The sequence below is a fragment of the Channa argus genome, chromosome 17 (genome assembly GCF_033026475.1).
Source record: "Channa argus isolate prfri chromosome 17, Channa argus male v1.0, whole genome shotgun sequence".
Classification (NCBI taxonomy): Eukaryota; Metazoa; Chordata; class Actinopteri; order Anabantiformes; family Channidae; genus Channa; species Channa argus.
The window spans coordinates 18704243-18718342 of NC_090213.1; the positions used below are offsets into that span (position 1 = coordinate 18704243).

The 14100-nt window shown below is 39.7% G+C and overlaps 1 protein-coding gene across 6 annotated transcripts in view; it reads left to right on the plus strand.

Moving 5' to 3' along the window:
- The first annotated feature begins 4159 nt into the window (after positions 1-4159).
- Positions 4160-14100, plus strand: part of cnih3 (cornichon family AMPA receptor auxiliary protein 3) — a 71971-nt gene continuing 62030 nt past the window's right edge. For 2 of the 6 annotated variants that reach the window (XR_010911273.1, XM_067482695.1), the window contains exon 1: positions 4377-5421. Coding sequence is in view for 5 of the 6 variants with exons in the window: in XM_067482695.1 (XP_067338796.1) it covers positions 5344-5421 (78 nt within the window). In the remaining variant the exon portion in view is untranslated. Of the gene's footprint in view, positions 5422-14100 lie in introns of all 6 variants that reach the window. The other 4 variants (XM_067482698.1, XM_067482697.1, XM_067482696.1 and 1 more) reach the window with 4 other exon arrangements.

Genomic DNA, 14100 nt, shown 5'->3' on the forward strand with positions numbered 1-14100 from the left:
AACATTGATCTGTGCAAATTACAAGCTGCACAGCACATCACTAAAGGGAGAATTAAATTTGATTAAATTAGCGAAAATTTCAAATCAGTGATACTAAACTATGTCAGAGCCTCAAAACGTTCAGTATCCACTATATTGTATTTCGATCAGTCAATCAGACCTATATTTACAATTATTATACACTAAACTATATACATGATTATACAGGTTCTTTACAGAGGATTGACAATAAGAATAAATGTGAACATTACAAAATCAAACTAAAATGCATATGAAAATACTACTAGACAAAAATAAGAGACCATCTCAAGTGAGAAATAAGAAGCAATAAAGAAAGGAAACAGAAAAAGTACATGAATAAACATCAGATATGTATTTATCATGGCTCATGAGCTGCTTTAATGTGTTATGTTGAGCAGCCCTACTCTCATCTCATCAACCTCCCATAGAGATTTATCCATGCAATGATGAATTATAAATCATATTAGCTATTAAACAAGAAACATACCTAAATGTTTTAATAGATGGTTTTCTCCTGATAAGAGGCAGTTAGTTTAATGTCTGTCTCTCTCTCTCTCTGATATCAGGAACGTATGTATAGTTTTAATAATTTCCTTAATAATTTTACACCTCCCTTGTGCATTTTATGTTTTAAATTAAAGGAATACACCTTCACTGAGTCCCTACAGTACATCAATGTGAGCTCAGCTTTTACAGTAAAAAAAAAAAGATTAGAATGATGATGTTAGGTGGAGAATATGATGCTGGATTTGGGCAAAAAAGACGATCAATGCAACAACTGCCAGGTTTAGTTTGGCTGTCTGAAGGTCGACACAACACAGCATCTGAATGTGCAAAATATCAGCCTACAACAAAAAAATGGTGCAGGGAGCTTTGTGTCAAGTTATCAACAGTTTTCTTTGGGATAATGCTGGTGCACAAACAAGGAGTTGTGCAGCTGCCAGAACACCTTTGCCTGCAGAGCACTTTCTGGAGTTCGCTGCTATTGAAAAGGACCTGTTGCTTGACTCCTCTCACTTCTCCATGGACCCTGATTATTCGACGATGAGATGTGCTGCCCCCCGTGAAATTTTACTAGCAGTTGAATGAAGACAGGTTCCCGAAAATCTGAACATTTTCAAAGAAGATGCTGAAGTTGTTTGGATTCACACATTTGTGCAAACAGACATTCTTTGTTATAAACATGAACATGTGACATCTTGTGCCCTTTAAGCACTGCACTAAAACCAGACTTGCAGTATATTGGGATTTTGATCAGCATCAGTATCACTCTTTTCATTTCTGTCAGCCATTTACCTTCTCTCAGACATCGGCAACTTATACATTTATGGCTGTTGTGGCGTTTTGAATTCGCCACAGAAGGAGTTGTCATGTCATAGTTTGCTGTAGGTGTTCTGCAGAACTTTATTGGCAGCGTGACAGAGGGGTTTAGTCAACTGGAACCTTGATGACAGTTTACAATAAAGAGGAAAATTAACTTGAAAAAAATATCCCTTTTTAAGATGATGATCTGCTTGGACTTAATTTCTGTCCTGATTTAAAATAGTAGCATTTTCACTCACTCATTACTCCAAACAGGTTATAAATATGCATTTAGGCTTGACTTTATGAATAAAATTAACAACTAGCTTACACTTAATCATATATTAGTGATGTAAATGTAATTGTTGGCATTGGTGTAATATGTCTATACCTACACAAACGGGAGTCTGGTAATCTTTGAATCACATGAGCAAGCGTATTGTTGGCTTATTGTATCTTGATTATTGACAATTAACGTGTTTTTCAGCTTTACTGTGTTTATATGTGACTCTCTTACTGTTTAGAATTGTGTATCTAAAGGCCCTTAGGCTTTTTATCTTATGCAATCTCACTTTGTGAGATTTATATATAGATGTGTTACAACTCCTGTCATGATTTGGCAGAAGCTGGGATTAAAATTTATGCTTTAATGTATAAAAGTGTTCAAAAGTGTTGCTAATAAATAAGAAAATTGCACCATCTGCTGGACAAATGTGACTTGTTAGCTTGGCAGCAGTGTCACTGTTTAGGCCTGAGGTGGAAAGTAACAATGTACATTTACTCAAATACTGCACAGTAATTAAGTACAATTTTGAGGTGCTTGTATTTCCATTTAATTTTACCCCAAAATAGCTAATGACATTGTACTTTTTACTCCTTTTTACTTTATGTTTTTGATTGAATGTATTTATTTCATTTGATAAATCTCACTGGACCATGATCAGTGCACCATCAAGAAGTTTCAAGACACATAAATCTCTCAGAAAGGGTTCAGCAATGTTGCAGCACTCTATCCTGTGTCCACTCATCACCACTTGCCGTGCAGAATCATGGGTCCGTCTGTCGCGATTAGCTGGTGGTGTCTTTGTCTAACAAGCCTCCTGTATGTGTCTCTTACTAAAACTGATACAACAACTTCTTGATGTCTCACAAAGTGGTGACCAGTGCTGTCATATCCTCACATACATTAGTGGAGAATAACACCGCGACAGCAGAGTGGTTGGGTGTCACGGTGACAAAGACGGATCTTGGGGGTGACTTAACAGAAGAGTGTGTTTGTGTGTGTGTGTGTGTGAGAGGAAGAGAGAGACAGATAGATGAGGTTGAAGAGGATCTTTGCTCCTTCAGAATAAAAAGCTGCACTGCAGCAATTTACTGGAACAGAAGGGCTGAGTGACAGGATTAAGTGTCACATCAACGAGCACTGAAGAGATGCCAATTTAGCGTTTTACATTTTTATAAAGCTCTTGACATTGTGTAGAGAAAATAGGAATGAAATAAATAATGTGAAAAACTGTAAATGATCATTTTACTTGTTTTTCACTACTTGTCACATTAGTTCCAACTGTATTTATAGTATTGCTTTAAATCAGGTTTAGTGGCACCTGATCGCAGAACTGTATTCCTCTACTCTGTCCAGGCTTTTGTGGTGTTATTAGTGATTTAGCTTAAAATACTGCTCTTTATATGGTAACTAAAAAAAGCATCTTAAAATTCTATTCAATTCTATTCAACTTTATTCATATAGCGCCAATTCACAAAAAAGTCAGAATAAAGTCAAGATTATAAGATGTATAAAGAGAACCCAAGAATTCCCCCTTGAACAAGCCATAAGCAACAGAGGAGAGGAAAAACTCCCTTTAACGGAAGAAACCTCCAGCAGAACCAGGCTCAGGGTGGACGACCATCTGCCTCGACCTGTTGGGGTTAGTGGAAAGTGAAGAGAGAAAAGAAAAAGAGGAACAAAAAGCAACAAAACATCGGGCAGGTTGTTAGGACCAGTAGCTGCACGCTGGAAGACACACAGCTTCAAAGCCGGGGGACACCTGCAGAAAGGGACAGAGAGAGCGGGACAGAGAAGGACAAAGGCAACTACGGGAGAAAACACACAGAGTTAATGACATAAAGTGGTGACAATTGCGGGATGAGAGGAGAGGAGAGATGGTCAAGAGGAGGAAAGGAGCTCAGTGCATTGGGGGGTGGGTCCCCCAGCAGTCATGTTAATGTTAAATAGTTATCGCAGTACAACTAGTATCACTTTGTAGTTATAGACACAGATTCTTTAGGGACGGAATAAAAAGTTTGTCAAGAGACATTAGTTCCTAAGTCTTAGGATAAGGGATGTCATGTCATTTGACCAAGCAGCGAGTTGCATTTTGCCACACACAAATATCTAAGATTATATCCTTTCTCTTTGTAAATGAATAAAAAAAAATGTATATTTTAACCCCATCTTTTGGTGTTGGAGGACGATCTAGGTTTAGGATTTGTCTGATCAGGTTTTAGGTCATATTTATCCAGGAAAAGATCCCCAGATCTCCAGCACCGCTCCTCCCATTTTTGCTACTGATTTATTCGTCTCTTATTGCTGCCTGTAGTTGACGTTTGTCTAAACTACATAGCTGCTATACTTAAAACTACTGAGTTCCTGGTTTCACCAAAGACCATTTTTTAAATTGTATTTATTTTAATAAACCCCACACTGGACCCTAACAAAAGGCAATAATGACAAGATGAGCTTCCTATGTTTGTGTATGTGAGAGGGTTCCATTTGCCCCTCCCCCCACCCAATACAAAGCTTGGGAATGTGAGGTGACCCACAAAGTTCAAAAGTTGAACTAGAGAGGTGCAACCCCACAAGTTACACTAGTGACTGATATTCGACCTTGCTGGATATGTAGTGAGATCAAATACTTTATTCATTTTTCTTTGTGTACATTCCATTAAATAAACTCTGCAACCTGTTTGCAGGATAATTCAAATAATAAGTATTTTCCAGATCTCTGGACACAATGTTTGGTTGAACTGACCTGTAATTCAGAAAAGCGTCAGATAGTGGCGCCAGTCTCACAGTTTGAATGTCCCCTGTTCGGCTCATTCCAGGCAGAGCCACCCTTCAATGCAAATGATCCGTTAAGTGCGGTTTGGCAGTGCAATAATTTTGGGTGTCCGTCAATTCTTTTATTTATCCAGTATTTTCTATTTCAGTAATAAACTGCCTTTGTGATTTTTTTCCAAGTCTCTATATTACATTAAGTGACAAATTCTGCTCTATTAGATCCAGAAATCACAAATAGTCCTTATCGTTTGGCATAATCCAATTATTCAGCACAGCACAGCCTATCTTCAAATCTGGGAATATGTGGACACACACACGCGCACATACACATTCACACACACACACACACAGACTAACCACACACGCGCGCGCCTGCCAGCTCCCACCGGCTGCTGCTCTTTTAAATCCACCTGTTCACGTGTCCTCCTGGCTGTCTGCTGCTGATAGGTGTGTTTGGGAGAGCAAACGGCGTTTATCAACGCCTGGTGCACGAAGAGGCGAGGAGCCCCTCTCACACAGCACCAGCAAAGCAGATACAGCAGGGCTCCATCTGCCGCCACTGCTGCTGCTGAATGGATTACCTAATTCACCTCTCCGGGATGCTTTTGCGCATAACCTCCCCATATCAATTTCCCGGGGATGACCGCTTCTCTGTGATTCCATGATCATTTCACCAACACTGTGTACACAGAGTGCTGATCATGTCAAGTGCACTGATTTGAGACGAGACCCCTGCTGGGTGGACGGCGCACGGCTCATCTGTTTTTCTCCTCTTTTTCCTGCAACAATTTGAGACAAACATTGTGAGGGACAGAGTCATGGTGCCGGTACCAGGTCGGGTTCTTGTGGCACCGTGAGAACTTTCTTCCTGCCCTGTCCTGCCCCCCCTTCTTCACACTGTAGATGTTTGTCAGCAGGATCGTGCTTCTTTGGGAAATTATCCACCGTTTCCCGTTTCAATTATGTTCACTTTTGCTGCCTTCTGCTACATGCTGTCTCTGGTCCTCTGTGTGTCCCTGATATTCTTTGCAATATGGCACGTAAGTACCTTCCAGATTTGGTGTATTTTGAGATTTGTCTCGTCTTTTTTTTTTTTTTTTTCTCTAACCAGCGGATCTCTTCATCCACAGTGTGTGCGCATATCGGACGCGCAGGTGTGATACTTGTGCGTAATAGCACAAATTGCTGGAGATGCCCCCTCTACAGCACTAATATCGCACTTACAGTTCGGAGCTTTTAAATGTATATTATGGCAGATTTGACACTATTTAAGACGATAAGAACGAGGTTAATTCCCTCAACGTGACAGGCGCGCACCTGTATCTTCACCTCCTGCTCCACCATTCAAACATACGTCGAGCAGCGTCCCCACTTATTTTCAGTAGTCTCTACTTTACACCTTGGTGCTGACCCAGTTTGATCAGTAGAAATGTTTTCAGCCCTGTGCACCATCCAAAATCAATTAAGCAGCCTGCCTTCCGGATCAATTAGGAAATCTTTTAGAGCGTTGTCCTCCAGCTCTGCTCCCTCTGCCTTTAATCAAGCTTCAGCCCGGCCATACACCAGTACCAATATGACTGACTGCATTATGATATTTGAATAATCTAATTACTTGCAGCCTGAGCAACATCTCCATCATGCAGTGCCTTATGTAAAGACAGATTTGGGTCAGGTCCTGCAGCTCATTGCCCTGGGTCTGCCTTTTTTTTTTTTGCATGGAAACAAACACAGACCTGCTGCACTTGGGATGACTGATCCTCTGGCAATTAAATCTAATAGACAATATGCCTATATGTCAGACAGAGGCCCATATGCCTGCCTTCAAAGCAGAAGAAGACCAGGACAATGAGTGTGCAGATCTCTAGGATAGCAGTCATTCTTAGATGTAATGTGAATTAAAGGGAATAAAACAAATACACACATTTATGATGCTTCCATAGATAAAGAAAACCAAAAACAAACACAAGAAATCTTTTTTGACTGATAATACAGGGACAGAAACCACTCAGTTCAGTTCGTGATGTAAATTCAGCACTGGCGGAAGGATCACACTGAAACACATTATTCTGTAGCTTCGACAATAATCCACATCCTACCAGAGATTTTCCATTCTGCTTAAGATGGCAGAAACATCGCAGATGCCTCCTCCACTGATTCCCATTCATGGTGACATACAGACATGCAGCAATAATAAGCTGGAGCTTCATACTGTGAGGAAGCACACAGTAATTAGGAGGAGAATATTGTGGAGCTATGGCCATGAGCAATAGAGCCAATGATGCACATTAACACCATCAACCTGCCAAATCCTGGGAAATTTTGTCTGGAACCGTCTCATTTCTATCAGTCACTTGGGCAGGCGGCCATCTCTGTGTGTTTTTCTCTCCCTCGATTTCCTCAGGTTTCAAAGAACTAGTAAAAAAAAAAACACTTGAGTCCTGCTGTCACAGTGGCCACTTGACCAAAAGGTTACTTGGATGCCCTGAGCAGCAGTGCATTGCTAAAAAGAGCAATTGTGATGAGTCAAGCGACCCAGGGTAAGATTAAACTATAAATAAAATAAGCCAGTGTTAATGAACATAGAAGGACGGAGATTATGAAACGGTCCACATAGAAAAGAAATAAAATATGGAAATAAAATGAATAATGAGCTGCTCTGACTCACATATTACCATACATATTAACAGACCTGTCAGCAGATGACATGAGCGCATGAGTCATGGAAATCACCCAGTGACAAATGACTGCACAGAGATGGACTTTGATAATATGGATTGGCCATAATCAATCAAACTGTAAATGATTAAATGAGCTCACATATCTTTTGTCTTATCCACTTCCCTATTCCTGGATAAACCTGTCATTTGATTGTTTGGAAGCAAGAACTCTCACTTGTTCCTCTCACGTGTTCAAACCATTCAAAAGGGCTTTATTTGTCATTATACAATATAAGGTGTGCAACGAAAGGCAGGTCTGCAAAGGCAGAACAGGTTGAGTAATGAAGGAGGAACACAACAAAACCACAGCTATTAAAGTCACAAAAAGAATTTACAACGCTAAGAAAACTACTTTTAACATTCCACTAGTCCAGGGTCATTTATATTGATGGTTTAAAAGGTTCTCTCTGTTTTCTGACTGGTTTTGAAGTATTTGTTTCAATTTGCTTAGGCTAGACAATAAAACAAGAAGTGAAAACAGGCAGTTTAGTCATTTAATTTTATTTAGTTTTATTTTATTAATACATTGGTGCATTTTAATTACCGAATTAAGTGTTTTTTTATCAATATGCTCAGCCATGGAAGAGTAATATAGAGACTTTTCATATCAGATTTAAAGTTAGCAGTGGACTGCAAAAATACATATATCTACAAATTAAATCTGAAGCCGCACCTGCTGATATGTCGAAACCAAAAGATAAAAACCAATGTTAAAACACAAATAATAAAAACAAACAAGAAAAACACACAAAACAAAAAAATTTATTGATTTAATTGAATGTACACAAACAAAAATAATTAAAGAATTAAGGTGCATGATGAAGTAATGTAAAATGGAATGGAAATAACCTACAGCATCAGCCTACACCATTTCACTCTGTACATTTACACATCTTCAAATTATGTCTTAGCAAATTTTAAAATTGTGCTTGTGTTGTTGTATGTGCAGTAATACAGACTTACATAAATTACATTTATTCAGTCATACAACAACACAAAAGTATTTTAAAGTGTTTTGTACTTGATTTGAGCAGGTTGTTGTCATGGCACACTACTCTAAATACTAATATTGCAGTGGTGTATTGACTTAATCACATCAGTAGGAAATGCAAATGAAGTTAAATGAAAATGAGACGATGGCCAAGGTACAAGTAAAGATAGTGAAAATATAAATATCTTCACCAGGCATAATGCAGACGCTAAATAATTAGATGGAAGCTTTTGCTCAGACCAGCAGAGCAGCTTGTAAGAGAGCATCTGAAGCTTCTCCCAGTGAGCTGCTCTGGGAGGAGGGTCAGGGTGGAGCTAAAGTGAAGAACACAGAAGCACCAGAAAAGCTAGTTTACAAACCTAAGGCGCCACGATAGTGAGCTCCAAACACATCGGGTGATCAGATGAATGAGATGAAGTGGGATGGAACACAGCACACAGAGCAGACACGCAGATTCACAGGGCATTCATACCGTATATTATATATGCATATGCATGTACCGCATATGTCGTCATAGGAATGAGTTGCCTTAATCCTGATGGACGTCTTTGCTGTGGCCGAAAACAGCATGAATGAAAGGAGTTGAGTTGAAATGGTTCACACTCTGTCATCAATGACACACACTTAAAACACATGATTCAACGTTCACACCTTTGAAGATAGTTCCCAAGGAAGAAATTGCAAGTTTTTACCAAGGTTGCAATACATTTTAAAATATAATCTCAAATGATACTGATTAGAATTCATTACATATCATTTGGAAATCAACCATGTGTTGTAATAAAGTTTTTAAGGAAATCATTAGAGTAATGTTTTCTCAAGCTGCCTTTACTTTAGCTTAGATTAAGTTGCACTCGCAGAAGAGACGGACAATACAACACAATCTGCAAAATGTATCTAGATGCAGTTCTCCATTAAAAGGTTTGGGTCTAAATGCTGCAAAATCAGTGAAGCAGATGGGAAAGATAACCATATGTTTGCATTAGCCATTAGCATTAAGAGGGAGAATTGAACTCACTGCCATATTTCCTCAAACAGAATATCTAGGTGTTGTGCAATACTCCTTTTCGAGGAATTTCCTTCCCCAACACCATGAACAATAATCATCTGAACGGTTATGAATTTGTGTTGTTTGTGGAAATGTTCTGATCTGGGAATTTGGTTTTCCATACAATGATAGCAAGTTATTCCATCATTTCATCACCTGGTCCGTCACCGCATTTTCTCCAGCTTGTTGCAAAATCCTCACTGACTGGTTCACTTTCAACCAGATGCAGCAATCTTCAGAATCAATGTGTTTGGCACATACAATACAACACCAACAACCGAAGGGGATACTCATGTAAGCTATTGCCAAGCCTTTTAAATGAACATACGCCATAAACTGCGACCTCCCCCAAGCTCCATGGCTCAACGCTTCAGTGGTCTTGCTCTGCTTGAGTGATTCTCCTCCCATGTAACTGCAGCCCTTAATGTGCTCTAAGTGTCATTAAAGCTGGGAGCGAGCCAGACGCTCCTATGGTGCACATCTGACAGATGGGAAAGCCCTGTGGTGCAGATATGATGTACAGGCTGTCCTGGCAGCATGACTGAGGGCAGAATGTCAAATTGACATCATTTAGTTATCCAGTCGGGCTTTCCATGATATTATGGGAGTTTTGGTATTTAATGGAGAAGTCGCGGTGGGGTATGGAAGCACAGTATTTTGGAAGGATGGGGTAACATGTAAAGCTAAATGACCAAATAAGTGTAGCAGTATCCTTGAAGACTGGAAAAGAAGTTTGAATTTGTCATTTAAAAGATAAACCATATTTGATAACCTTCTGTTGTGGGGGGGCGGCAGTGGCTCAGTAGAGTGGCCGCCTATTGACAGTAGGGTTGACGGTCTGTGACCTGACTCCTTTTTGCCATATGTGGATTTTCACAAACAAAGGCCAACGAATGACAAAAAACCAATAGGATAAGGCCTAGGATTATTGACCGAATGGAAAAATAATTTATGAAAAACTAATTGAAATTGACTTAAAATCAACACATCCCAACAATCTTGTACTGAATAAGCACCCAGTTTGGATGCTATCAAGCTTTTCAATGGCAGTGGTCTTACTGGCCCATACATATGTTTCATGATCTGGTCAAGCTAATTATATGTAAACAAGCTAGTCCACTAAATCAAATTTCAAATTTGAAGTTAATGGGTTGTGACATTGATATCATGTGACCATGGTATACACTCATTTGTACATTGAAGGGACGGTGGCTCTCAGAGCAGAGTTTGCTACCACTGGTTAATAGCCTAACAATGACTTTTTACATCTGGCTTTACATTAGGCTTCAAAATATCTGGCAGGACAAACATAAATATCATAACCTTCTTTTTTCTGTAATAATCCCACTACTTTTTGTTGAGAGAACCAGTAAGATGCTAACTTCCAGGTTGGCTTACAAAAATATTTGTCCTCCTTGGACTGTCCATCCTCTACCGATCGCATCAATGCAGATTGCTAAGCAACTGAAATCTGCCATGTTTGGGTGTGACAAGGCTTGGGGGCCATATTGTCGAACATGAATGCCTTTCAGTGATGGAAATATTTTCCTTCGGAAACAGAAAAGTCTCTAACATAACTGCACAGTGTAAAGCTTGTTTAGCAATGGTGAAAATGCTCAATGTCAAACTGAAAACAATTTCGAGGGGTGGTCAACCCTGGTCCTCAAGAGCTGCAGCAGTGCTTGTTGTTCAACTATCTCTGTCCTACCAACTGCTGATTATCTGGATAAGGTGTGTTCAGTCAATCAGGAACTTAAAGCAGCTGAAAACACCTGATGATTTGAATGGCTGTTTTTAGTACTGAGCTTTTATTCCCCAGTTGAAAACATTTGATGGAAAAAGTAATCAGACATATCAGTGGGAACAGCTGAACCAGTTTCAAAGTTTTCGTCACCTTCTCAGATTTTGACAAGTACTGGGCTTTCACAGGTTTAAGAGTTGTGACTTGTGACTAATCATTCACACACTGAACAACCATAACACTTAGTGTCTCTGTTGTGTCCTGATGATGGAGCAAAAAATGTTGTTGACGGTATGAGCCTGATAGGGACAGACCGGTCAAACCCCGAATGGGAGAGACAGGCAAAGACAATGATAGATGAGACTTGGGGTGGTCCATTTTGCTGGAGGAGAGAAGAGTGACAGGAGATGCAGAAGTGATGGGATGATGGAAAAGTGGGCAGAAATCAATGAAGAGCTTAAAAATAATTAGCTTACAGTAAGACGGAAGCACAGACCCCTTCAGCTACGGTAAGGACGGACACTGTGCTGTTGTAAAGACATTCTGGATTATTCATGTCATACTATCAGCCAATTGAATTTTTTCTTTATAATATTTTACTAATTGTCTGTCCAAATTTTACATTTTTGTAGCATATATAGCTACTATAGCTCTCAACACTATGATTTCCTCCAATGCAGTTAAGGACCCAAACAAAGAAGAGTCCATAAAGTCTATATGGCAAAATAGGGATCTGTGGCTCAAAACAGGATTGGTGGATTATCCAGCTAACTTTAGGTTTAGTTTGGGTTTCCTGGTACCAGGATGCACTGTCTGACACGACAGCCATACTTCTACTTAATCCTCTGCCTATTGTACATGAATGTGCACGTATTGACAGTAGGGTTGACGGTCTGTGACCTGACTCCTTTTTGCCATATGTGGATTTTCACAAACAAAGGCCAACGAATGACAAAAAACCAATAGGATAAGGCCTAGGATTATTGACCGAATGGAAAAGTAATTTATGAAAAACTAATTGAAATTGACTTAAAATCAACACATCCCAACAATCTTGTACTGAATAAGCACCCAGTTTGGATGCTATCAAGCTTTTCAATGGCAGTGTTCTTACTGGCCCATACATATGTTTCATGATCTGGTCAAGCTAATTATATGTAAACAAGCTAGTCCACTAAATCAAATTTCAAATTTGAAGTTAATGGGTTGTGACATTGATATCATGTGACCATGGTATACACTCATTTGTACATTGAAGGGACGGTGGCTCTCAGAGCAGAGTTTGCTACCACTGGTTAATAGAATAAAATAGGGATCTGTGGCTCAAAACAGGATTGGTGGATTATCCAGCTAACTTTAGGTTTAGTTTGGGTTTCCTGGTACCAGGATGCACTGTCTGACACGACAGCCATACTTCTACTTAATCCTCTGCCTATTGTACATGAATGTGCACGTAACCAGAAAAGGTTACGAGCACCTAGCTTTGGCAATGTTAGGTTCAGTGATGGCAGATACTCCAAGTTAGGCAGACTTTGAAAGTGGGTAAATTCTTTGCTTTAAATGATTCTAAACACTATATCCTTGCTGTGATTACTTTTTTTGTTTTTTCATTTCTATTAGCACTGCTAGAAACACAGCTGATCCAATCAGATATTAACATGTTGGATTAAGAAAATAATGACAGAAAAAAGGGGATAGTGAGTGGATGGTTGGTTACAAGTGTGGTTTGTACTGTAACTCAGCTGTTAACTGTTCTTATCCACTGCTACTGTACTTAACTTGTCCTGATATATATCAACTATACAACTTCTTTGTAGTTTGGGCCTGGTGGCTGCCTTTACTTTAGCTTAGATTAAGTTGCACTTGCAGAAGAGACGGATAATACAACACAATCTGCAAAATGTATCTAGAGCCAGTTCTCCATTAAAAGGTTTGGGTCTAAATGCTGCAAAATCAGTGAAGCAGATGGGAAAGATAACCATATGTTTGCATTAGCCACTAGCATTAAGAGGGAGAATTGAACTCACTGCCTTTGCAGGTTAAAAATGCATGATTTGACCCAGGTGTCCAGTACACCTGGGTCAAATCATGCATTTTAAACCTGCCATATTTCCTCAAATAGAATATCTAGGTGTTGTGCAATATTCCTTTTTCAGGAATTTCCTTCCCCAACACCATGAACAATAATCACCAGAACGGTTGTGAATTTGTGTTGTTTGTGGAAATGTTCTGATCTGGGAATTTGGTTTTCCATACAATGATAGCAAGTTATTCCATCATTTCATCACCTGGTCCATCACCGCATTTTCTCCAGCTTGTTGCAAAATCCTCACTGACTGGTTCACTTTCAACCAGATGCAGCAATCTTCAGAATCAATGTGTTTGGCACATACAATTCAACACCAACAACCAAAGGGGATACTCATGTAAGCTATTGCCAAGCCTTTCAAATGAACATACACCATGAACTGCGACCTCCCCCAAGCTCCATGGCTCAACAGTTCAGTTGCGGGCTGTTAACTGTTCTTATCCACTGCTACTTAACTTGTCCTGGTATATATTAACTATACAACTTCTTTGTAGTTTGATCCTGGTGGCTCAGCGGTAGAGCCTTGGTTTAGGATGCAGAAGGCTGTGGGATCGAATTCCACCTCACCAGGTGGGCCCTGCCCAGCCACCAAGGGCCACCTTGGTGCCTGTCTCGAGCCCGGATAAAAGGGGAAGTAGTAGCAGGAAGGGCATCTGGTGTAAAAAATCAATGTCCAGAACACGTTCCACGGTGCCGACCCCTGAAGGGACAAGCCGAAAGCAGTTGAAATAACTTCTTTCTAGTATGAAACACCAACAAGAAATTTGGCTAACATTATGTCAGGCTGAATACCTTAAACAAAGACCAATCAATTTGATTTTCAAGCTGCCAGGAAATGACAATATACAAGCAGTTAGATGTTCAGAGCCATTGTCAATAAGCTGGACGGTAAAAATGTGATTTTGATGCACATCGTTTTCCACAAAGAGAATAGAAGAATACCTGAGGAGGAAATGTGCTCAAAGGTGACATCACATCTGTAACTAAAAAAATACATTTCAAGTGAAATCAAGTCCTTTGGATTTCATCCAGGGACACAATGATTTTCCAATACAATTTACAAAAAAGGAAGTGGCTTGTGCTCAAGGTGCCCTATAAGACATCAAGGGGAAGAGATGTATATGTGATACAGT